The following is a 26,178-nucleotide window of genomic DNA, read 5'->3' on the forward strand; positions in this document are numbered from 1 at the left end:
CATAGTGTTAACATAACAAAAATGAGTGTCATTCCAGAGATTTCTGCGTATTTTGGAACTGGCTCATCAGTTATCTACAACTTTCAAGAACATTCTAATTACACCTCCAGTAAGAACTCCAGCTCCTTTGCAGCTTTATTTCATGAGGATCTGACGCTGGCCGGCGAAATGGCCACACTGAGCTTCCGGACCACAGGGACGCCCAGCTTACTCCTCTATGTGAGCTCCTTCTATGAGGAGTACCTGTCCATTATCCTTGCCCCCAATGGTGAGTGTCGAGACTGTAAGAACAAGAAGACTGAATTAGAAAATTAGGACCACAATGAGGAGGACCCTTTAGGTGTTAAACTACACAGAGGAAACACAATTGCATGGCTTGCAATTCTCGTTCTATCAGGGGTGGTTTATTTTTCATGATAACCTCAAGTGTTTATCACTAAAGTTAACATTTCCATGATTACATTTCAGATACATTTCTCCCACGAAAGTTTGATCATTTTAGGTATTTGATGTGCAGCTATGCTTCTTGCTATTCTGGGAAGTCTTTCCTTCTGTACATGAATAAATTAGTTTTGCAATTGACTTTGAAACAAGATATCTCGTTTTGTACATGGAAAATATTTCCTCGTCCTTCTGAGTGAAGTAAAGAAGTATATTAAACTATCTAAAATCCACTATTCCTAAGGATCAGATGAATATGATTGTTCTTTACTCATCAGTGATTGAGAAATCATTCATGTCATATCTACATGCAAAGAAAAGTGGGATGAGAGCCACCCAACCCATGGCCACCAAGTCTTTCCAAGACTGTTCAAGATGGAGAATTAAACCAAGCTATAACCTGGCTTCACAGGGAGGAAGGGCAGAGACTTACGTTCCGGAGGATCTATTACAGGCAGTATGGGAGTTATGGGATAGTGGGCATATCTGTGAAGGACATCAGGAAATTTAGGTATTGTAGCAAATCATTTGTCTTTCCTCTGTTTCTTGATTATGGCAGAAACATTAGGAGAAAAATTCTGGTTGTGCAAAAAAAAAAAATTTCATTATGCAAATGTCAGCAATACATTAAAATGCATTAAAATAAGTCACATTAAAAGAAGTGATGCTTATAGAAACTGAATGTTAATGCAATATTGCTTGAGGTTTTACCATTTAATACTATGAATACCCATGAATAATTAACTTCGAGCCTAGCTCCGAGTTCTCATATGCTTAACTTAGAGTTTTTCCTTTAGTTAAGGAAAATGGAAGAACTTGGAAAAAGACCATTTGGTCTTGACTTTTTAAATAGCATAATTGGATTCTGAATTCAGCCCCGGAATAGCACACAAATGATCACTCTTCCAGGAACAGGGATTATTGGTGTCCTTAAGCAAGTGCTCAATAAATTCAAATTATATGAAATAAATAAAAACAAAATGTGCTTTAAAACCTGCATTGACGTTTTTTATAAAATTCCTTTTTAGTTAAAAATGTCATTTTTTGTCTTCTTTAGGAAGTTTGCAGATCAGGTATAAGCTGGACAGGCACCAGGAACCTGATGTTTTTAACTTTGGTTTTAAAAACCTCGCCGATGGGCAGCTTCACCAGGTGAAGATTCACAGAGAAGCGGCTGTGGTCTCTGTAGAGGTAAGGGGTAGATTCACAAAGGCAACAGTAACCAAACTTGTGACACTTAGTGTATGACCTCCAGCAAGACTTTGATAATAAATCCTAGTAAAAGAGATAAATATTCAGCACAGTCTTCCCATAAAGTCCTGGGGACAGAAAAAGTAGCTAAAGTGTTTTATTGAGCAATGTTGTTTGTTTGTTTAGCAAGAGGCTGACAAGGTTCTTATTAATATTTGACCACTTAAAATACCAAGCTGTCCTTAGCAGTAGGGGAATGTTGTCTAGTTTCTCCCAGCGATTCCTGGAGATACCCCGATGGGAACCTGTTCCCATCTGACTACAAAAAAAGCAAGGCCTGCAGAAATGTAAACACAAAGGGAAAAGCAAGATTTTGCTTAAAGTGGGAATACATTTTTTAAAAGCAGCAGTGTTTAAATTATTCATTGTCACTGGGTTTTGAAGAATAACCTTTATATATTGAATCTGTGTGAATAATACCTTTTGCTGCTCGCGTTACTAATTTCTATTTGAAATAAGTAAAAGTTTAAGGTTTGAAATAGCTTATTGCATCCCTTTGTGGATTGTACCAATTACAGATCCTTACACCATGAGGACAAATAAAGGGAAGAGAATAGGCAATGGGGTGGTGTGAAATCTGAGGTATTATAAAAATTGTTATGAAACCATTTTCTCCTTTAACCTTTGTGATAGCTCGAATGTATGGCTCATTTTTACCATTTTTCTTGGTCTCCCTCTGATTCTCATTCTCTTATCATCAAAACTGCTCTCTATTTTGATGTTTGCTTCTCGTGGAATATTTAATAGGTTAACCAGAATGCAAGGAGACAAGTCATCCTGTCATCAGGGACAGAATTCAATGCTGTCAAATCCCTTATGTTGGGGACAATTTTAGGTAAGTGTCAGAAAGAGCGTCGTCCCCCCACCTCCCCCAGACCCATGACATGGATCAGAAGTGTTAGGTTGCAAACACAGGAAGCGTTCATCGTGCTGAAAGAAGCTCCTTGTCATATTCATGGTTTCCCAGTGAGTGACAATCAAGGTAGAAGCTGCTTTTTTGTGTGAGTGTGCCTGTAATCACCAGGAAGGGCTGTCTGTAGGTGAGCCAGAGTGATCCCTGAGAAGTTCCTCCACACTTACCCTCTCCCTTGGCAATCAAGCAGAATGAAACTTGGTATTTTTCTAACAATTGAGGAAAGGCGAAATTAAAGCAGGTGTCACGTTCACAAATTATATATTAATCAGGGGTCAAATGCAGAATCATTCAATGATAAATATAGATTTATATTTACAAGAAGAAGAGAAAAGACTTAATTTTCTTTTAGCAAGTGAATACGTGTGGGGCGGTAGGCCGGGCCCTGTTCTGAGATGTGTTCAATGCTCCCAACTACTCTTGGAAAGTCAGGACCTGAAGATCCCACACACACTCTTTATGGCTCTGAGTTATTCTCCATTAAAGTAGGAGAGTAAAAGCATACTATACTACTTAGGCATCAAATTATTTATGCCTTTATTTTTCCCCTTGAATTAAATTGAAATAAAAATAAATTTTGAAAGGTATCTTTTCTTTTTGATCTTTTATATGTAAACTGTATGTGCTATCGATATTTAAAGTTATATGGGAGAAATCTTGTGGTATTGTGTATTATTCCTGCTCTGGTACGTGACACCCATCTGGCTCTGTTTAGTCCTAGATAATTCATGGAATCTTTATTACCTTTTCAGCCATTTGTACATTGGTTCTTTGATCATTTCTTCTACCCCCCCCCCATATATAACATCTTACAAACTTGGGAGATTTAGAGACAGCACATGGGCGGATATTCAAAATACAGTGAGAAGCACAGTAACTATTAAAACGACCACATTTTTCAAAAAGATGATGGGCAATAAAATGATGAGTTCTTATTTTTCAGAGGAAATGTGACAAATCTCAGCGTGCCCCTTGTAAAAGGTAAAAACAAATGCGCATCGTTTAGATGGTACAGCATAAATGGAAGCTCCATGTTGGTCATGCGCAGTTACAGGTGCAGGTTAAGCCAGTTAAGGAGGGTCCCGGAGTTCTTTGCTGTGAAAATATAGTTTTAGCACCATATGATGAATAGCAACTTCAGGCTGAAGTGGTAGTCCTGCTTTCTAATCACGCCTTAAGGTGGATAAAGAATTGGCCTCCACGATGTGTTGTTAGGAAAGCAGCTTGCGCTGCAGGTGCTTTGGTGTGGCTCATTGTTCCTGTCCCTTCTGCATGTGCAGAATAGTCATCGAGCAGTTAGCACAGAAATACAAATGAGAACAGTTGTTTCCCCTTGAGCGTTGGGAGAAGTTTCTAGCTATTGCAACCCATCGGAGAGGGAGGGGGACTATCTCAGTCTCTAATGTGTCATTTCTGGACATCCATGTTTTCGTGTATTAGTAGATTTTTTATTCTATTTTTTTCAAGTTTTTATTTAAATTCTGGTTAGTTGACATACAGTACAGTATTAATGTCAGGTGTAGAATTTAGTGATCCATCACTTACATACAACACCCAGTAGATTTTTTTATTCTATTTAAAACAGTGGCAAAGTATAGAAAACCACAAGAACTGGGAGAACAATGGAAAGAAATAAGCTCCTCCTCTGGCATTCACCCATGAGAGTAACAGTATACATTTAGCTGGAGGATATTATGATATTAGGGTTCCTAAAAATTCAAAGCCCACTTTGAGTTTCACAGAACAGTGGGATGGAACCCTGTCCTTGGCTGTCAGGTGAATAAGATAATTGTTTTTAACATCCAAGCGGAAAAGAATTTGCTCCCTTTTTATCTGATGCTGAGCTCCAGTCTCTGGCCCGACGGAGTTACTATCCTTGGTTTGAACAGAGTGAGGAATTGATCATCTTAGGGGTGTGCAAACCTCAGCGCTGGGCTCCCATACAGGGGAGGTCTGTGAGTGGGGAGATGACCCCGTCTGCCCCCAGCAGTGTCATCCCCCCTTCCTTGTGGGAGCGGGTGTCTGTGTGCATTCTTTTCCCAGCCATGAGGACAGATAGGGTCAAGGAACAAAAGGAACACACCCACACAGCTGCCTGTCGTCAGTGACTCCAGCCTCTGACAGGAGAGATGAGGCAGGTTCAGAAGTGTCTGTGACTCAAGGTAGAAAAGTTGCCATCAGGAAGTGTGAAATTGACAAAGAAATATTTTTAAAGACAATTTAGCTTTGAATTTATTATCTGTAAAAAGATACGCCATAGATTATGGAAATTGATTTAATAACTAAAATGCCTTATATAAAGGAAATCATTTTAATTAAAAAAGGAGAATAATACATTTTATCATATAAATTTTTATTTTCCTACAAGTTAATATATAGAGGGCAATAGCATGGAATCGAAGATGTTAATGTTTCAAGAATGGTATAGTCAAAAGCATCTCTCTCAGGCTATAAAAATTAAAGTTGAAATTCAGCAATGAAGTTTATTGCCTGAAGAAATGGAATCTAATAAAATTATAAATATTCATTTCATCTGTACCTAGAGGTACTCATCTTGATCAAAGGCTAATAAAACTTTTCATGTTTTGGATAACTTTATTTCAGGATAGCTTCTAGTTACCAGTGAGTAACTATGAATAGACTACTATTTTTTGTTCAGATTTGGAAAATATAAACTGAGCTTCCTTTCATAAACTGATAGTAAAATAGACCAACAGACTGGCTAATAAAGAGCCATTAATTTTTCCAAAGAAAGTTGTCTCAAACCATGGCAAGATACCCAGTACTTATTTTTGGTTAGCTACTTTGACTCAAAGAGCTATCCATTCATTAAAAATGCTTTGGTGGTCCCTGATGTACACTTGTATTTCCCTGGACATTTTGAATGCTTAGCAACAAGACATACTGTACCTGCCCTCAAGGCACTTGCAATATAATAGGGAATATAAAAAATAAAATAGTGCTTATGATGAATCTAATTTATCATTATTATTATTTACCCTAATGTGCTTTGGGAAAAATGGTTCAGGATCATCTTCTAAATTAACAGGCTGCTCTTGTTCTTCCCATTCTTCAGTGGTCTTATTAATGATGACCACTCAGGTTAAGTGTTCCCAGTTACTATAAAATAATTTTAGTAAAATCCTAGTTTAAATGCAAATCATTAGATTTCTAATTTTCTGTCTAGTCTTGACTTGGACGTGGCCTTAATCCTAAAGTATGAGAGCTTTAAAATACAACAACCCAGTGAGGTGCCCTAGCATTTTTACTAAGTTTTATTTCTCTGAAGACTTTTGTATAAATGATATTCTGTTGATTTTGTCTTTTGTGCATGAAAAAACAACAACAGCAAAGATCCCCAAAATATCAAAACAAAAATCTGTGTTGAAGTGTGCAGAATAAAGATGTGCCATTCTGTTTCCTCCTGGGAAAGAATACATAGGTTGAATTTAGTTCAAATCAATATAGTCATGCAGATAAACCAGAGTGGGTCAATTTTTAGTGTGGGGAAAGAAAATCCACTGAAGGATCATATGTTGAAATGGAACTCCATATATGAGAACTGGGTAATAAATAATTTGTGGAAATTACCTACTGATACCTTCATGGACAGACAACAGTTTAGATATTAAAAACTCCATTGACTTATGTGACATATGTTTGTCTTTGCTATGCTCTGCCTAAGAATTTATCTCATTTAGGAGGAAAGTCATGGAGTGGAAGACACAAAAAGTTTATAAAATTTCAGCAATATGAATAGAAATGCAAAGGTCCTCAACAAAATATTAGCAAATCTAATCCAGTAACATAGAAAAATTGTTATACACTATGACCAGATAAGATTTGTCCTAGGAATTTAAGGTTGGTTCAACAGATAAAGAGCAATCAATGTAATACTCCATATTAATAGAATAAAGGACAAAAACCACATGGATACCTCAATAGACACAGAAAAAACATTTGAAAAAAATCCACTGTGCTTTCATAATGAAAAACAAACTAGGAATAGAAAGAAACTTCTTCACATGAAAAAAGACATCTACAAAAACCCCACATCTAACTTCACACTTAATGGAAAATAATGAAAATCTTTCCCTAGGATCAGGAATAAGATAAGGATGTATACTCTCACTGCTTTTGTTCAAGACTGTAGTACAGGTTTGAGTGAGGGCTACTAGGCAATAAAAAAAAGAGTAAAAAGTATCCAGAACAAAAAAGAAGAAGCAAAACTATATTTGCAGAGAACGTGATCTTGTAAGGAATCCTTGAGAAAAGCTATTAGAGCTAGTACACAGTTTGAGCAAGGATATAAGATTGATACATAGAAATTTATTGTATTTCTATATACTAGGAATGAATAATACAGAAATGAAATGAAGACTGAAATGTAAATTCCATTTAAAATAGCATCAAAAAGAATAAAATACCTTGGAATAACGTTGACAAAAGGGGTGTAAGACACATACACTGGAAACTATGAGACATTGCTGGAAGGAATTATGGAAGACTTACATAAATAGAAAGACATCAATGTTCATGGATTGGAAGTTTTAATATTGCTAATATGGAAGTGCTCCCCAAATTGATCTACAGGTTCAACAAAATTCCTATCAAAATCCAAATGGCAAGTTAATCCCAAAATGCATATGGAAATGCAAGGGACTCCAAATAGCCAAAACAATCTCAAAAAGAAGAATGAAGTTGGAGGTCTCACCCTTGATTTTAAAATTTGGTACAAAGCCATGGATATCAAAACTGTGTGGTATTGGCATAAGGATAAACATATTGACCAATGGAATAGATTGAGAGTCAAGAAATAAAACTATTTATCGTTGATTGACATTTGATATTGGTGCCAGGCCCATTCAATGCAGGAAGAATAGTCTCTTAAACAAATGGTACTGAGCCAACCAGATATCCACAGGTTAAAAAAGCAATGTTGGCCCTACCTCACACCATTTAGAAAAATTAACTCAAAATGGATGATACTCCTAAATGGGGGGTGGGGGGGACTACAATTATAGAACTCTTAGACCAAACTACAGTTGTGCATTTTTGTGATGTTGGGTTGGGCAATGGTTTCTCGGGTCAGGCTTCCCAAAAGCCTTGGGTTAGATCATGGTTTCTCACAAGCAGTAAGAGGAAAATAGATAAACCAGACTTCATCAAAATTAAAACCTTGGTGATTCAAAAGACACTACCAAGAACATAAAAAGGCAATCCACAAAGTGAGGAAAACCATTTGCAAGTCATGTCTCTCATAAGAAATTTTTGTACAGAGTATATAAAGAGCTTTTACAACTAAACGAAAAGACAAATAACGGTCAAAAGATCTGTAAAGGTCAAAAGATCTGTAAAGGTCAAAATCAAAGACATTTCTTCGAAGAAGATATACCAATGACCAATATGAAAAGACGCTCAAAATCATTAGCCGTCAAGGAAATGCAAATCAAAACCACAAGATATCACTAAAAGACAGTAACAAGTGTTGTGGAGGATGTGGAGAAATTTGAATGCTTGTGCATTGGTGATGGGAATGTAAAATGGTGCAGCCACTATGGAAAAATAGTTTGGCAGTTTATCTGAAAGTTAAACACGGAGTTACCATATGACCACTCCTAGGTATAAACCCAAGAGAACCGAAAACGTATGTCCAGACACAAAATCATCATGGCAGTATTCTCCACTAATAACCCAAAGTGGGAATAACCCCAGTGACCATCGACTAAGTGGTATAGTGTTACTTTTTATGGCCAGTATTTTGTTGTATACCACTTTCGTTGGTATGCAATGAAATATTGGCCATAAAAAGTAATAAAGTACCAACACAGGACACAACATGGATGAATCTAGAAAACATTATGCTAAATGAAAAAGGATAAACACAGAAAGTCACGTACTGTATGATTTATTTTGTATGAAATGTCCAGAATAGGCAACTCCATAGAAACAGAAAGTTTAGGTTTGCCCAGGGCTGGAGAAGGGTAGGAATGGGACATGGAATCTAATGTGTACTGGGTTTCTTTTGGAGTGATAGAAAGATTCTGCAAGTGGATACTGGTAATGGTTTTACAACTGTGTAAATATACAAAACCTCCCTGAATTGTATACTTTAAAAGGGTCAGTCTTATGTGACCCTTTTATGATACAATGTGAATTGTATCTCAATAATAATAAAAAAAACTATTAGAGATTTATTTCTTTTGCACATGCAGCTGGAAGAGGTGAGTGATGAGCCATAAATGGACGTTTATTCTGACATGTGAATGAGTTTGTTCGAGAACAGGGTGTGATGGGAGATAGGGGGGAGAGAACTGGAAGGGCCCAGGGTTCAGGACTGCTGAGACAGAGCAGGGCCACATCGGGAGGGGCTGAACAATTTTTGAAAAGGACTAAGGAACTAAGAGCAGCAATTGTGTAGAGTTCTGACGGTATCACCTTGTCGGGTAAAAGAGTGGCGGAGACGGCTCACATGTCATTACATGAAGAGTTGGTATTATTTACTAAAGACTAGTCTTCCAGTAAGTACCCACTGGCATTGCTTGTTCAAAGCACCTAGGGTCCCAAAGTATCCCTGATTTCTTTTCAGGTGTTAGCTGCAGGTGCTGGGAGAGTTTGGTGCATGGTGGCCATGTGTTTTGGGGAAGAAGGAATAATTCATTCACTTCTTTCCAACTCTGAAAAATCAGGTCCCTGCAGCTCTGAATTGTTGGAAAGATAGACTGGACAAGTCTGTCTACTACTCATTTTCTTTTTTTTTTTTTTTTTTAAGATTTTATTTATTTATTTTACAGAGAAAGACACAGTGAGAGAGGGAACACAAGCAGGGGCAATGGGAGAGGGAGAAGCAAGCTTCCCGCGGAGCAGGGAGCCCGATGCAGGGCTCGATCCCAGGACCCTGGGATCATGACTTGAGCCGAAGGCAGATGCTTAATGACTGAGCCACCCAGGCGCCCCTCTACTACTCATTTTCTAATTGTGTCATTTATCTAGAATTTAAAAAAGTTTGACCTCCAAAGGGAAAGTCAACACCGCTCAGCATGGTTGTGCCCATCCTCAGTGCCCCTTGTGGAGTGGAGGATGGACTGGATGATTGGGATACATTCCTTCTACCATGGTGAGGGTGAGGGAGAAAGACTTCTTCCTACACTTTGGGGTTAGGGGATCAGCCTGCAGGTCCGCTGCTGGGTATGGGGCAGAAAGGCTGCAGCCTCCCCCTTGCCAGGACCCCCCATTGTATAAGATCCCCAACCGTGAAGTCCTCATTAGCAGACCAATAAATAAACAAGTAAAAAGATAATGTCACCCCTAAGGAAAGGGGGAGGAGGATTAAAGACAACAAATACAATTCCCACATCAAAATAGAGCTGTTAAAGAAGACAGGACACAACTAGGATGAAAACTGGCACTCAAGGAAATTTGAAAAAAGTCACACATGCACACACCAATTCTGGGGGTTAAAGTAAATATGGCTTTTCAAGATTTCACTTGGTCATCTGAAGGCAAGAATCATCACTGGTTATCCTCAAACACTGGCCTGTAATATTATAGAGAGGAACTATCTCAAATTGCAGAGAAAAAAGATTTAGAGAGAGAAATTAGGAGGGAAAATAAGAGAAAACCTAACGGGAATAATTAGAGATCCAGAAACAGAATTGGAAGCAAAGACAGTAATTATGCATTAAAAAAAAATTTCTCTGAGCTAAAGGAAAACCTGAGTTGCAGATTGAAAGAATGCTGATGAGAAATTCTCATCAATTCTGATGAGAAAAAGACATACAACTGGGAAAATTTCCAAATTGCAAAACCCACAGAGAAAAATCTTCCAAACTTTCTAGACAGAAGTTACTACAATGAAAAAATAATGATTTTGGCATCAGCATCCAACTTTTCATTTGTTACAGCGGGATAAAAAAATGATGTGGATTATGGTTAACGTTGCTGAGAAATGAGCCAGAACGCAAGCATCTAATATATAATGTATTTGACAAGGTTAAGAAAAGATATTTTGGATAACAAGGAAGGATGGAGATTAAATATTGACCATGCATCCCATCTGAGGAAAATACTAGAGAATTATTCCAGTCAAAAAATGAATCACAATCATGACCTCAGGATGGAAAATATGAAGGCAAGAGGAAACAGTGAGCTGAGCAGTAAACCCTTCGATGTATATCGACACCCGACAAGCATACAAAGTCACGGCTACAGCTACATGGTTAATAATAGGCTAGGTGGGCACAAAAGCCCACCCACACACGTCCATACCCACAATCCATATATACGTATAAAAGTCAAGTACAAATTCTTGACTGCAATATGTTCTACTGATGTTTCTTTCTTAATAGCACTGCCTATAGACATTTTAAAATTTATCTTTAAAAAATAAATTTGACAAAATTAGTCCAATTAATAATTAAGATAAATGTCTGCCCAGGATTTGTTCTGTGACCCTAGCCTGGTAGTGTTCATGTCAGGCTTTGACCAGGAAAGCAAGTGTTGTCCAGTCCCTCTTTTTGCTCAGCGGCTGAGGCTTTTAATTGGCCTGTAACTGTTTTGTTTTTGAGTATTTTCGCATTGTAGAAGTCCTATGTTACTATTATCGTGTTTTCCCCTTTTAGTTCTTCTTGACATTTTCTCAAGTATGTTCAAGCAAGGTTGCCTTTCTTTATGGAATATATATAGTCTGAATGCAAAAAAAAAAAAAAAGTTAAGTGATTTTTAAAGAACTCTTTATTTTTTTATTTTTAAAGATTATTTATTTGAGAAAGAGAGCACAAGCTGGGGGGGGGGCAGGAGGGGCAGATGGAGAGGGAGAAGCTGACTCCCTGCTGTGCAGGGAGCCCCATGCAGGGCTCAATCCCAGGATCCCGAGATCGTGACCTGAGCCAAAGGCAGACTCTTAACCGACTGAGCCACCCAGGCGCCCCAAAAGAACTCTTTAATATAATCGTTTAATTGTCTCAAGCTTGCTTTACTTCACTATAAGAATGTAGCTGAAATTCATCATACATAAAGCTGCTTGACGCCTCATATGATCAACCTGCCTGAGATAGCTATATGTTTCAGAGAGTTGTTTATTAGGATTATAACAATGTAAACATGCCCCTAATTTTAGCTGCTTTTAGAGGTCTTTTACATAGCTCTTACAGTACCCCTGAAAAACTCAAAGGAAACAAACATTGTCCCCCAAGAGTTTAACTACAACATTAAGATACACTGGATCACAGCTGAGATTCTCAGGGTGAACTTAAAGACCAGCTATCATGCCAACCAAAAAAACACTTCTAGAGTCTATACATATATTCTATGGACGGTGTATGCATTCATTAAAGTGGAAAGAATAGTATAATGATCCCCATTTACCTGTCCCTTAATGCGAGCAATTATGAATATGTCCAAAAGATACTGACAGAATAAAAGAGATAATATGCTGTTGAAAAGGGGGTTACTGCAGCCAGCCTGGATCCAGGTCGCCCCACGTGAAAGACCTTGGTTTTCTAAAATCTAGTGTTTACCAGCTTCCAGTAGGAATAAAAGCACTCATGGTGTTATGCTGTGAGCGTTAAATTCTCACCTCTGCCAAAGACCTCACCCAGTGTCCAGCCTGTGGAAGCCACTGGATAAATTCTTGGTTGCTGTTTACGGTTGGCAGGAAAAGATGTCGACCAGCTAGTGTACACACCCAAGCAGGGAGGAAGTCTGACAGCAGATTCCAAGTGTCCCCACATTGAGGTGGCTTCCCTGAGCATCCATGAAACATATGCAGCCTGCACTTAACTGCCCCTGGTCAGATTTGGGGCGCACTGGGCAAGTGCACTGCAGGAACTACTCGTCATCGCAGGGAAGGAATGGATGTTCTGCTCTCCTGGGTCCGTCGCTGCTGTTCTTTAGCTGTCCAACCTCGGTCGGATCCAAGGGAGGGCAGGGGCCACGATGGGGAGCAAGCCTAGACTCACGGAGAGGGGACAGAGACCACCATGGTGAAGGGGGAAAGGCAGCGGGTGGTGGGGTTCCTCCGTGACACCTGCGCTTAGGGAGCGGCCTCTACGGGGCTGAGAACAGTGAGCCAGACCCAAGTGTAAATGGCGAGATCAGAACTGCGGTCGGGACTCCCAGAGCACTGCTGTCCCCGAGCTCAGGAGACAGTTCACTGTAACCACCTGGATTACTGGCCACAGATCCTGTTACGAAATGTTGGGATGATCATTTGAAAAGCGCACTGGCAGAGGATTTCATTCCTTTGTGCGGCGTGGCTGCCTCCAGGGAAGCCTCGGTTTGCGCACACGCAGAGCTGGCACCCGCGGGTCACCAGGCCAGGCCGCACGTAGCGGCCAGAGGATTCGGAGGGAGGGTCGGCTGGTCGCCAGCGTGCAGACGCCGCCTGGCCTGCGCCCCCGCGCCCTAACGTGTGCCCCTTCTCTGCCCGCAGAGCCCCCCGGCGCGGACCCGGACACGCTGCGGGCCGGCGCGCGCGGCTTCACCGGCTGCCTGTCGGCCGTGCGCTTCGGCCCCGCCGCTCCGCTCAAGGCTGCGCTGCGCCCCGGCGGCCCCGCCCCCGTCACCGTGCGCGGACACGTGACCGCCGCGTCCCGCTGCGCGGAGGGGGCGGGGCCCGGAGCCCCGGCGCTGGAGGCCACCCGGCCGCTCGCAGGTGGCGCAGGTGCGTGCCCCTCCGCCCGCGGTCGCGCTCGCCGCCCGCGGTCCTCCCCCCGGGCTCCGTCCCGGAGCTGTCCAAAGCCCTCTGCTGGTTCGCCTGGCCACGCTCTGGTCCTGGTCCCATGTTCCTTTCTAGCAGCGCAATGCTCTGCTCCTCTGTGGAATGTCTGTGAATGTCTCCAAAGTCCTCCTTCCCTCTCGCCTCTGTCATTCTCCCTTTTTCTACTGTAGGTGGTTCTGGACCAACAGATGGGGGAGAACCCTTAGTTAATGCTGACAGAAGTGACTCTGCTGTCATCGGAGGTAACAGGGCTGTGAATGACCCGGTCCTTGTTGTTGTCACTGTTGGCATAGACCAGAAAGTGTCTGAGAGTCCGCGCTGATGTGCGAGGTCAATGGCAGGCCACACACATTCGCTGATGTTCTTGATGGGATTGCACCCAGGTCAACATCTGCAGGCGCTTAGTGGAAGCAACCCGTGGTTCCACGGAGAGGCTTTTAAAAGGATAGTTGCCAAACTACGGAATAATAAGGCTTTTCATTTGAAAATACCCATTCATATTTCTCAGGATATATGTGTGTATATATGTGACGTAGTCACCTTTACTTCTTCGATTCAAAATAGCCATGGACCTCTCAGTCCATTAGCCCAAAACTTTTAAAAATAATATTGAAATAAAACATCAGGTGAGAGAAGCACCTAAACTATGCAAATTGTCATTTTCGTAAATATAAAGATAGAAAACTTAAAGATTTCTCTGAACATAAATATACAAAACTGTTTCTGGTGTCAGTCTTATCTTAGATTTATATATATTTATTTATATTTATAAATAAAATTATTCATGTATATTTGTATAATATATATACTTTTAGTGTCACATGTATTCTATATAGGTGACATTAAAACTGGCTATACTATAACTCTTTAAAGCAAAGTCCTACAGTTAAACTATATACGTATTTAAATATATATTCATATATATTTATATTTTCTATCTATTTATATATATATATTTGAAGAGGTAAAAATAATTACATCTTAAATATCTCCCAATGTATTCTCTGAAACAATTTATTTGGGTCTGATTTAAAGAATGAATATTCAAGTTTCCTCCTTATGATTCAGAGAACATTTACATTTATTTATTTAGATTATTGAAATGTGTCAGTTGCAAACTCTGCTTGCTAAGGAGGAAGTGAACTGCTCTCCATTTCATTGCTATTCCAAATAAGGGAATTAGTCCTCGAGCTGGGGCATGCAAGTGGGTGTCCACTCTTCAGGCAGGCTGTGCACCAGGTCAGATTGGATCTGCTCGTTTCGCTCTGTTCATCAAGACGCCAATTTTCTCCAGACTGTTAGGAAGGTATTCAGACATTTTCAAGCCCTGACCAAATCTATGTAAGACTGTTAACATGTCCCTCCCTATCTCAATTACTTCTATTTTTGTAATGAATGAGGTATATGATCCCCTGATTTCACTCCAAGAACAAAAAACATATATGTTATTTATAATGTATATCTAAAAGGAATACTTTTGTGTTAAAATAGAAATCAAATCTTAAACCTGAACCATTCTCATTTATTTTTAATGAGAAGACTTTGCTATAAAGCAAAAGCTGACTTAAAATAAATCGACTTAAATGTGATTAATATTTTCAAAATAGGAATCAAAGTCCCAAAATGCAAAATGTCATGGTTGGTGCCATTTTTAGAGAGAGCAACGATGATAGGTTGGTGATAGAACAGAAGATGTGGTCTTTGGGGCTTTATTGCATTTGGTTAGATATCATCGGCAGGTTCTACAAAGTAAATAAGTTGCACCAATATTATTCCCCTGAGAAATCCTACTTGGCTCCTGATAGACGGGATGGAGAATCAGAGCACATGGGCTGTTAGGGTGGTAACAATTCAGGTTACTGGCCCCTGCAATTCACTTGGATCTGCCTTCTATCTGTGCGGTGGCTGTTTGCCGTGTGGTTTGTCAGCTGCCAAGTATATTGACCCACACCGTAGAATTCTGGGTAGAACTCTCAGCCCTTTGTCGAATTGATCACAGACTGCACCCACATGTAAAGTACTTGATCTGTTTAAAGGATTACTCCAATAGGTGGATTTCTGTATGTTTTGCACTATGCTTTATCACCTTCTCCTCTTGCAAGCCAAGGGGACAATATAGGAAAGGAGAATTCACCTAAATAACGTTCACACCCAGTAAACCAGGCATCACAGGGTTTTCTTGCCAAGAGGGCCATCATGTAGATGGACAGATAGAGAAAGAGACAGATGTGTAGATGCATGCAGAGGCAGGCAGGCAGACCTTAGTGCTTGTCACAAACACATTTACACTGGAATTGCTGAAAGGAAGGTTATGGAAGGCATCCGATGCATTATTCAAATTATCTCCATCTCTTCAGATAGCGGATGAAGACAGAGGTTATTCTAGGACCCTACCAAACCTCACAAAACAAACAAGCTAGTAATCAATTACATACGTAATAACATCCTGGATGTTTGAGGATAATGGTGACAGTAATTGTGTAATCAGGTGTCCTGATCTGCTGTTATTGAGTTACTGTCCCTGACCCTAAAATTGGATATGATGTAGCTCTTTAAAGCAAAGTCCTATAACGAAACATAAAAGTAATTAAAGCAACTCTACTGTTTGTTCTCAAGTGAGATGCAAAATATGTTGAAAGTGATGATTATTCTACCTATTAATATTCAAGAATCTTTCAAAAGGTTCTTGAGCACCTGCTCAGGAATCCCTGTGACCAAATACACCCAACCAAGCTTCGAGTTGGTTGGGCTCCATTAGCTTCTTTATGTCTGTCCCAGAGTATAGTGAAGAATCTTCATTTTATAACACAAATTTTGATTCACATAACAAAACAGTAATGTGTTTTCTAACATTTGCTAATTGGAATATTAATGCCTGTGTCAGTCATCTTAAAAGTATATTGACTAGTGGATGCTTTTTTTGGTACCTCCTTGTTTTGGTATGGATTAAACATTCATTCTTTATGAATATGATAACTTGAACAAACACTTCTAGGCCTCATTTGACCGTCCCAAGCCTGGCAGGGTTTTAAAAAAAATCTGAGGAACTTTTAAAACAATATTGATGTCCAAGCCTCCCACTCAGAGATTCTGAGTTATCGTCTGCTGTGCAGTCAAACTTGGGGACCACTGGCATAGTTAATGCATTCGGTACTTACAGCGTTACCAACAGGAGATGTCAAATGATCTACTTTCCCTATAGCTGAATGTTATCTATATTTTTACAAATTTCTAATATGATGGTATATCGGTTATCTATTGCTCCTGACAAATTACCACCCACTTAGAGCTTAACCCAACCCACTTTTATTGTGTCCCAGTTTCTGTGGGTCAGGAGTCTGGGCACAGCTTAGCTGGGTCCTCTGCTCAGGGTCACACAAGCCTGCAGTGAAGGTATCAGCCAGGGCTGAGGTCTCATCTGGAGATTCCTCTGGGGAAGGATCCCCCTCCTCACCTGCATGGGTGTTGGCAGCATTCAGTAGGACTGAGAGCTTCTGGATTTTTGCAGGCTGCCTGCAGTTCCTTGCCATGTAGGGATTCCCATATGGATTCCCACCGTGACTGCTTGCCTCCTTACAGACAGCAGGAAGAGGGACAGTCCCATAAGACAGGTGCTACCGTCTTATGTAACATAATCACATAACCCGGTAGAGCTTATCACCGTTGTTGTATTTTATGGGTTAAAAACAAGTTACAGGCCCTATGCACAAGCAACTGAAGGGGATCTCACATAAGGCATGGCCCCCCAGCAGCAGCGATCACTTAAGACTCTTTTAGCCTCATAGAAACAAGTGGTATACTCACTGCAGAACTGGTAAGTCAGCAGAACATCAGCGCCAGATTTTTGTTAACATACTTATACGTAAACATTTAATTACTCTATGACAGGGCTCTACACGCTATCCTTTTAAAATAATGAAAATGTGCTTGTTCATTAGCATGCAATGTGGGCATGACCTAAGAGGCCACGCTGTGGTTCTGAATTTAAGCATGAGGGCATTAACTGAACGCCAAGCTGATAGAGCTTCAGCAAAAAAGGCATCAAACTGCTGTATCTAACGGATGTACGGACTTAGAAGCAAACTCAGTGTTCTAATACCGCCTAGTTTCCAATTTTCTGGTGATGAATATATGATATAAACGAAGTTTTATAACATCTGTATTATATCTGTCTATCTATCCACAAAGTTTGTATTCTGATTATATTTTTCCATTCTCCTCTCTCACTAGGTGTGATAGCAGTTGTGATATTTATCTTGCTCAGCATCACTGCCATAGCCATACGCATTTATCAACAGAGATGGTTATACCAAAAAAATGAGTCACATGTTCCCCAAACCGGAGACAACGCTGAGACTGCTCTGAAAAGTGAGGTCAACGTGCAAAGTACAATTAGTGAAAGCCAGAAAGAATATTTCTTCTGAGGGGCCGCGGTGGCTTACTTAGGGCTCTGGTGACGTGATGAGTTTCTTGCTAAGCCAGGGGCTCCCAGTGGGTGAAGCCCACCCCCTCCCGGCCCCCTGGGACACGTGATGGCTGTGTAGCACCATCAGCTTGCTCGAGTGTGGTCCTGGGAGGCTCTGCTCTGTGCTGCTTCACGATCTATATATGTAGAAGTGACTTAGGTGTGCTCGTTAATCCCTGTGTGGCAGTTTCTGACTGTTCTGGCCCGATCGTCGAGAATTCAAATGTATTTTGCGTAACGACTTTGGGTTTTAGGTGAAAACAAGGATTTGAGCTGTGGCCCTACTCTCTTAAAAATGAGACACGGAAGTTTATAAAAGTCAAAGTTGGACTCTAGTATTTTGTGTTGCGTGGAAATCTGTTTTACTTCCTTTATTGATCACCTACTGACATTTGAAAGCTGGGAAGTGCTTCTTGGATGGTCTTCGAGTGCGTTTCCATCTTCCTGTGAACCAGAGCCCACTGGCCAAAAATGCACTAGAAACCTAGAAAAACCCATTTTTTTGGCCAATTGTTTTTATTATTTGTCTCTTTTAAGTTAGTTTGCATACATTTTTAGTGATGAAATGAGTACTGAATGTCAGCTATGAAATTGTAGTATTCTGTTCATTTATGGAACAGAAAAATTCATAAGTAGCAGAGCGTGTAAAGTATTCCAGTCTGCAATACTTCACTTATTTTTCTTTGTAATTGGTCATTTTAATCTTTGTAAATTATGGTAAAGATCATCTGATGATCTCCCCAAAATGTATATTTTCTAACTGAAGTTGTGCCCAGGTATAAACTCTGTAGTTAACACTGTAAATGTATCCTTCATCCATTCCATTGGGAAGAAATATAATCCTGAACTTATTTCCTTCAAATGTGGGGTGATTAGGTCACTATTCTTTGCAGTCCTGTGGTTCTCTTGTTCTGAAGGTTATCACAACAGTTTGATTTCTTGCGACTGTCTTTTCATTTACTTGGGAAAAGTCACATTTTGAACTAAAGCTCTCCATTCCTTTTTCTAAATTTTGAACCAATCTAGGCAAACCATCCCCTGAAATACCATCTTAGTCTAGTTACCATTTGGAATATCAGTGGAAGGATGCTTATGCTGAGGGAGAATGCAGGTTGTAGGATCTGAACTAAATCTGTCATTCTGGTCAAGAATCTAGGATCTTGGAGTCAGCTTCCATCAGTGTACCCAAAATCAACCAGTTCGTTTCATATTCGGGGATATTTGCAAAGTAGGGGAGCAAAGAATTTGTATTAACCATGGGAATTGTTCCAGTAACTACTCATGTGGCAGGGGTCGTAAGATAATTGCATGGAGCCTACCATTTGCACTCACTAGCCAGTTATAAATAAAACGTGCTACACTCTTGATATGCCATTTGCCATGTGCCTGCCAGGAATTAGATTGCTTCCTTTGACCACAACAGGACCACCCGGAACTCCATACACTTAGCCTTGCTATGACCTTCGAGTCTTCGAGTGTATACCTATTTTTCTGTGACTTTTTTAAACAACAGAAAAAGATATCCTCTATCCTAAGTCTTTTCTCAAAAAAAATACCTTCTTTCTTATGGTTTCGTATTAGTTTTCTATGAGGTTTAACAAGTTACCACAATTTAGTGGCTTAATGCAACACCCATATATTATCTCACAGTTTCTGTGGATCAGGAGCTGGGCATGGGTTTACTGTGTTTTCTGCAAGGCTGCAGTGAAGTATCGGCCAGGCGTGTCCTCATCTGGTGACTCAGCTGGTGAATCCTTGGTCTTATGGTTATTGGCAGCATTCAGTTCCTTACTGCTGGAAGATTCATGGAAGCCTGCTTCTGTTCAAAGCCAGCGAGAGAGAGAGAAAGAGAGAGAGAGAGAGAGACTCTAGAGCAAGTCTGCTAATAAGAGGGAGTTTCATATAATGTAATGTGTGATGGGAGTGACAGCCCATCCCCTTTGCCAAACTCAGTTGGTTAGAAGCAAATCTTAAGTCCTGCCCACACTCAGCAGGAGGGGATTACATAAGGACTTGAACCAGCAGGCTGAGATCAAAGTTAATCTACCACAGTACTATATCTTTATTGAAGTTTCTTTAAGTGAATAATGAAGGATTTTCAGGGTCTCAATATAGTAATATATGAAGAACCTACCTTGGTGAATAATATATATACTTTTTTTCCAAAAGGCCTATGCAGAGTGGAGAAGGATTCAAGACAAAAATGATCGGTTCTAGTTAATGCATAGCTGAATTTTAACACCCTGAAATCACTGCAACTTTAACAAATGATCATACTAAGTTCCGAAAATGTTAATCACTTTGATAGCTGGCGTTTTGCAGATTTATAGATAGTGAAATTCATGGTATTCTGCTCTCTTTTTAAAAGAGAAAATAAAATATTTGTACCAAATTGCAGTGATGTTGCACCCACTTTCCTGATTTGTAAACTCTACCTGCTTATTTGTTAATAAAATAACCTTTTTGAATTAAATTAGGAAAATATTTTTAAGAGAAATTGAATGAAATTTGAATTATGAAATTATATTGTTTTTCCCCTAAAATATTAAAAAATGTGCAAATGTATATATTCTGTTATGGTGTGTGTACTGCTTTATCTCTACTGTATATAGAGAGAATACTATGCTCTGTTAATATCATTTGTGATGGTATTTAAATTATCAAACACAAAGTAAAACATAAAGTACCTAATATGTACTGATTATTACAAGTTAAAACACCTATGAATGTAGATATTTAAACCTTTACCAGAGAACAATAATTTAATAATCAGTAAGTTATTTGTTGAATGTTTACTATATACTCAAAACTGGTTGCACAAGATTTCCCCCCAGAGTTGTGTTTCTTGAGCACTCTAAACATACAAATTCCAGTTTGCAAATAACATCCTTCTATGAAATAAATGTTAAAAGATAATAATTCCCCAAGTTTTATTTTCAAATAGAAAAGGAAAATAGTGCATAATTAACACTTATTATTGGGACTAGAACTTCAGAACCCCTGTTTACTCCATGTTGAAGTAAAGCCCCCCTTCACTACCTCCCCAGTATTATGTAGCAATGTAGAAAAACACATTGGGGCATTCTGTGTGTCTAGAATAATCACTACTTCTGGAATTTTTTCGTTTCCTTTCCTTACAGAACATCTGATAGATAATTGTTTTCAGTGGATTTTTTTTTAATTTTTTATTGTTATGTTAATCCCCATACATTACATCATTAGTTTTAGATATAGTGTTCCATGATTTCCAGTGGATTTTTTAAGAATCAAATATAAAGTTCATGTTTCTTGCCTTGAAGGAAGACAAATACGATTGAAGTGTTTTCTGTATAGAGTATAAATTAGCTCTGATGATGCAACTGGAATGTTGAAATAGTCTTCCAACAAGGGGGATGCAACGGACCCATAGTAAATGAAAACATGTTTATTGGATTGCTTAGTCTATTGTTTTGCAATCCATGTAACTAACATGTTTAAGGAGTCCCTCGGTGCCGTCAATGGATCCTGGCTGTCTCCTTCTACCCCAGCCTGGCTCATCATGAGTGGCAACATGGAAGGAAGAATTAGAAAGACAGTAATAAACATGAAGTGGTTTGCACTCCAAATGGTGGGGAAATGGCTACCCTGGAGCCCATGGGCACATTTTCAAGCTCTAGGGCATTAACGGATTCTGTACACATTGAAAATACTTACTACAGCTGAAAGAAATATTATTAGTGATAGATCTTTGGGCTACTTAAGCCTACATAGGAGTATTACGACTTTTTGGCGGGATGAAAATATTCATAAGCCCTGGTTTAGCAAATTTAAGTCCAGAGAAAGTTCAAGTTTTTACAAAAAACGACAACAACACAAAACAATTCTCATTATTCTCAGGATCATAGAGAGTTCCTGTTAGCAGGGACATTAACTATCTTGCCATGCAATCTTCGTTTCCCCTCCACATAGGCCCTCGAAGCAAGTCCAAGTTGCTTTTTCCAAGGAAACACTGTTTATTAGGAGTGAAGTCAGGTTGCAAGAGCCTTGTTTTTCTCTACAGGTTCTCCGGGGTATAGCTTCGGCTACAGTTACTGCTGAGCATTTTGTTGGAGCATCAGCCATAATACGTGGTGTAACTTCAGTAAAAGTACAGACTGTGTTTTAGGAAGACTGGTCTGTGTGGCTAGGATGTGTGGCAGGATTCATCATATGTAAAGCACACGGCTGGGAAAGTAAGCTCAAGGGCTACTTCCTATGAAACCTTCCGCTTCAGAATTACTAATAATGTAAGACCTTTGCCATCCTTTGTGACCAAAAAATGATATGTATTCATTTTATTGTATCATTATATATGTTAAAAGGATGAGACCCTTTACTCAGTTTATCATGTCCTTTGTGAATATGCCCCTTTCTCAGGTCTGCACTTGCCTTTAGACTTGGAAAATGAGATTTCATAATGTACTTAATATTGAAGACATTTCTTAAGATAGAACTTTTATAGCCGCATATGGTGCTTTATGTCACTAACAGATCTGTTATCTACTTGGTCATTTTCTGTGATTCTCAGAACGAATTTAACCTTCCTATTTTGAGTGCAGAACTTACTTTTTCTAAAACTCATCATAGTTCCATTTATCCAGCTTTTCCTACTTTGACGCATAAACCTGTAGGAGCTCCTTAGAAACAAAGATGAACTAAATTGTTTAAGCAGAAAATCCACTTATTGGCAATCTAATTCTAATCAAAATTACTTCTAAAATAAGTTTGGATAACAGCTACCTTTATCTCCTTTATATCAAGTTTTTACTTTACGCCTCTTCACAGTCTTAACTTGTTCCAAATACTTATAATTATCATGATAATCAATATTCGCTCTTGTCTCTCAGATTGGTATCCCCTGACTCCATTGTTCTTCCAGAATTATTTCCGGACATTAAAAAAAAAAACAAAACAGCAAACATTGTTTTCTGTCAGCAACATGATGTTCCATAACGTCTCTCATTTCTCTGTCCCGAGACATGGAATTAGTTGCCCTCAAGGAGCGTTCTTTCCATCTATTAAAATATAGGAGCACCAGGGTGTGTATAAGAATGTTTCCCATGCATCCTGTTGGAAGGGAGGACTGTGTCATTGCTGGGCCACTTTAAAGACAAGGTTGGAAAAAACATTTTAAGAGAATGAATTCAAAGTACTATTTCTGGTTTAAAGCTAATTGTGTTCATTTATTTTCCTAATACAAAGTGAACCAACCCATGGGAAGGGCTTAGCACAGCCCTTAACCCACAGCGAGTGCTATTATAATTTACTGCTTCTGTTGAGTCAGTTGATGCTTTGGAGATCTCATATATATATATATATAAAGTAAACTGAAATGGAAAGTAAAATGATTATTTGGCTATTTTTTTTCAATATAAACAGTTGATTCAGATATCTCAGGCCCCATGGGAAAAATTCATTAACTGAAAGTAACTGGTTAATTGCCATTTCACATCCATCTAAAAACATTGGAGCCACTTTTAATCCATGGTTACAGGGAAGTAACAGGAGCAGCAGATGTGGTCCTCCACATCAGGGGATGCTCACAGTTATAGGAGCAGGAATCAGCAGGGCTAGACCCCAATTTCCAACCTCATTTTGGGAATGCACACAGAGATCAGATTTAAGGAGAAGGACCCCATGACCTTGGGTTTTTAAGCCTTGCGATTACAGAAGCACCGCCCTTCCCTTGTTATATGCAAATGCAGGCATTCAAACCAGAATCCTACACTCCTGAGAAGATTTGTGAAAAGGGAGTGCAAAATGAAGACACTTTGGATAACAAAAAGTGAGTAAGTCTGCTCCATAAAGATCTTCATCAATGGAATTTTTTAAAGCAACACAGCTCAGTAGAAATTTCTACGAAGACAGAAAAGTAGCCACCATATGATTATCATATGGTTTCCCTTATTTGTGGAACATAAGGAACAGCATGGAGGACATTAGGAGAGGGAAGGGAAAACTGAAGGGGGGGAATCGGAGGGAGAGATGAACCATGAGAGACTATGGACTTTGAGAAACAAACGGGGTTTTAGACGGGAAGGGGGTGGGGCGATGGGGCAGCCTGGTGATGGGTATTAAAGAGGCACGTTCTGCATGGAGCACTGGGTGTTATATGCAAACAATGAATCGTGGATCACTACGTCAAAAACTAATGATGTAATCTATGGTGACTAACATAACATAATAAAATCAAATTAAAAAAAAAAAGTAGCCACCAGCCACATGTGGTTATTGATAAGCATGTGAAATGTGGCTACTCTGTCAGGGAGAAAATCATGTCGGGTATTCTGGGCTGAGCCCTTTGTGTTTGGTGCAGACAGCTAGCCCCTGACACCTCTGATGACCCACAACCCATTCCTCTACGGGGTTCAAGGGCTCAGGGAACAGAGAGTCATGCGAAGGCTATCCTCCGGGTCTGTTTCTTCCTCACAACCTGAGCAGTGGGTTGTGTGGAGCGTATTGGACTGGGTGGCCGTTTCCTCTTTAGAGGAAGAGTCCCAGCTAGGACCACAGACATCAATAGTCCAAACTCTTCTCATAAAGTCTAAGTCCTGGGTGGCCTCAAGTTCTACCCTTACTCAAGGAGTAAGTACTTCCAATGTAATGCCAAATATTTCAGGGTAAAAAAAAGCATACTCTTGATAACAAAGCCAGACAAAAGTAATAAAAAAAAAACAGGTTTTGAAGGTTGCTGGTCCAAAGCTGCACACCAAGAACAGATTTCGAATCTTGTCAAATGCCTTTTCTGCACCAACTGGGGTGATCGTGTGGTTTTGATCTTCATTCTGTTAATGTGGTGTGTTACACTGATTGATTTTCATATGTTGAATCATGCTTGTATTCCAGGAATAAACCCCACTTGGTTATGGTGTATAATCTTTTTAATATGCTGTTGAATTCAGTTCACTTGTATTTGTTGAGGGCTTTTGTATCAATATTGATCAGAGATACTGGGCTGTAATTTTCTTTTCTTCTAGTTTCTTTGTCTGGCCTTGGTATCAAGGTAATACTGACCTCCATGGGATGAGCTTCAAAGTGTTCCCTCCTCTTCAATTTTTTGGAAGAGTTTCAAGAAAGTTGGTGTTAATTCTTCTTTAATTAGTTTGGTAGAATTCTCCCTGAAGCCGTCTGGTCCTGGGCTTTTCTTTGTTGAAGGGTTTTTGATCATAGATTCAATCTTCTTACTAGTTATTGGTCTGTCCAGATTTTCCAGTTCATGATTCAGCCCTGGTAGATTGTGAGTTTCCAGGAAGTTTTCCATTTCTTTTCATTACCCAATTTGTTGGCATACAATTTTTCATAGTATGCTCTTACAACCATTTTTATTTCTGTGGCATTGGTTATAATGCCCCCTCTTTCTTTTTCCTTTCTGATTTTACTTATTTGAGTGTCCTCTGTTTTTTTTTCTTACTTAATCTAGCTAAGGATTTATCAAATTTGTTGATCTTTTCAAAACACAACTCTTAGTTTTGTTGAAAAATCCTGTCGTATGGTATAACATGAATGCACCTTGAGGACATTATGTTAAGTGATAAAATAGAAATAATATATGATTCCGTTTATACGAGGAACCTAGAGTAATCAAATTCATAGAAACAGATACTAGGAATTGTGATTACCATGACATGGGGGGAAAGGGGAATTATTTAATGAGTATAGAGTTTCAGTTGGCAAGATGGCAAAGTTCTGGAGATCTGTTTCATAACAAGGTGAATATACTTAACACTACTGAATCTGAACGGTACTCTTAAAAATGGTTACAATAGAAAATTTTATGTTGGGACACCTGGGTGGCTCAGTCGGTTAAGCGGCTGCCTTCAGCTCAGGTCATGATCCTTGGGTCCTGGGATCGAGCCTCGCATCCGCCTCCCTGCTCGGTGGAGAGCCTGCTTCTCCCTCTCTCTCTGCCTGCCTCTCTGCCTACTTGTGCTTTCTCTCTCTGTGTCAAATAAATAAATAAAATCTTTAAAAAAAAAAAAAATTTATGTTGTATGTTGTTTTTTATCACAATTAAAACACACACACACACACACCCCAATGAAAGCCTGCTTTGTCTCTAACCAAAGGAACTGGGAAGGGACAGCCTATCAGGAAAGAAAACTTTTAGGGTAACTGTTCTACTCTTGATAACACCACAGAAAAACCTGTAGTCCCACTCTCAACATGCCAACAAAGGTCAGGTACAGATCCTAGACTTCTTCCCTCATGAGGCAGTAACAAGTTACCCCAAAGTGTGCTCTTTACCAGGGTAATGTTGAAGAAGGTCTGCAAAGCAGTCAGGATTTCCCCATCCCCCAAAGTCCTGTTGCAGAAAGCACTTGGGAGGCTGGATTCCCTCCCCCACCCAGCAGTAGCAAGGGCTCCCCACAG

At 39.6% G+C, this 26,178-nt stretch overlaps 1 protein-coding gene across 2 annotated transcripts in view; it reads left to right on the top strand.

The window, feature by feature from the left end:
- The window catches only part of LOC116646755 (contactin-associated protein-like 3), a 174,845-nt gene extending 151,094 nt beyond the window's left edge, over window positions 1–23,751 (top strand). For both annotated transcript variants that reach the window (XM_032427683.1, XM_032427684.1), the window contains exons 19-24: window positions 38–268; window positions 1,499–1,632; window positions 2,440–2,527; window positions 13,038–13,268; window positions 13,496–13,567; window positions 17,556–23,751. In XM_032427683.1, coding sequence (XP_032283574.1) covers window positions 38–268; window positions 1,499–1,632; window positions 2,440–2,527; window positions 13,038–13,268; window positions 13,496–13,567; window positions 17,556–17,749 — 950 coding nt within the window. In that variant the 3' untranslated portion in view covers window positions 17,750–23,751. The remainder of the gene's footprint in view (window positions 1–37; window positions 269–1,498; window positions 1,633–2,439; window positions 2,528–13,037; window positions 13,269–13,495; window positions 13,568–17,555) is intronic.
- Window positions 23,752–26,178: the final 2,427 nt, after the last annotated feature.

The sequence above is a fragment of the Phoca vitulina genome, unplaced genomic scaffold (genome assembly GCF_004348235.1).
Source record: "Phoca vitulina isolate PV1807 unplaced genomic scaffold, GSC_HSeal_1.0 scaffold37, whole genome shotgun sequence".
Classification (NCBI taxonomy): domain Eukaryota; kingdom Metazoa; phylum Chordata; class Mammalia; order Carnivora; family Phocidae; genus Phoca; species Phoca vitulina.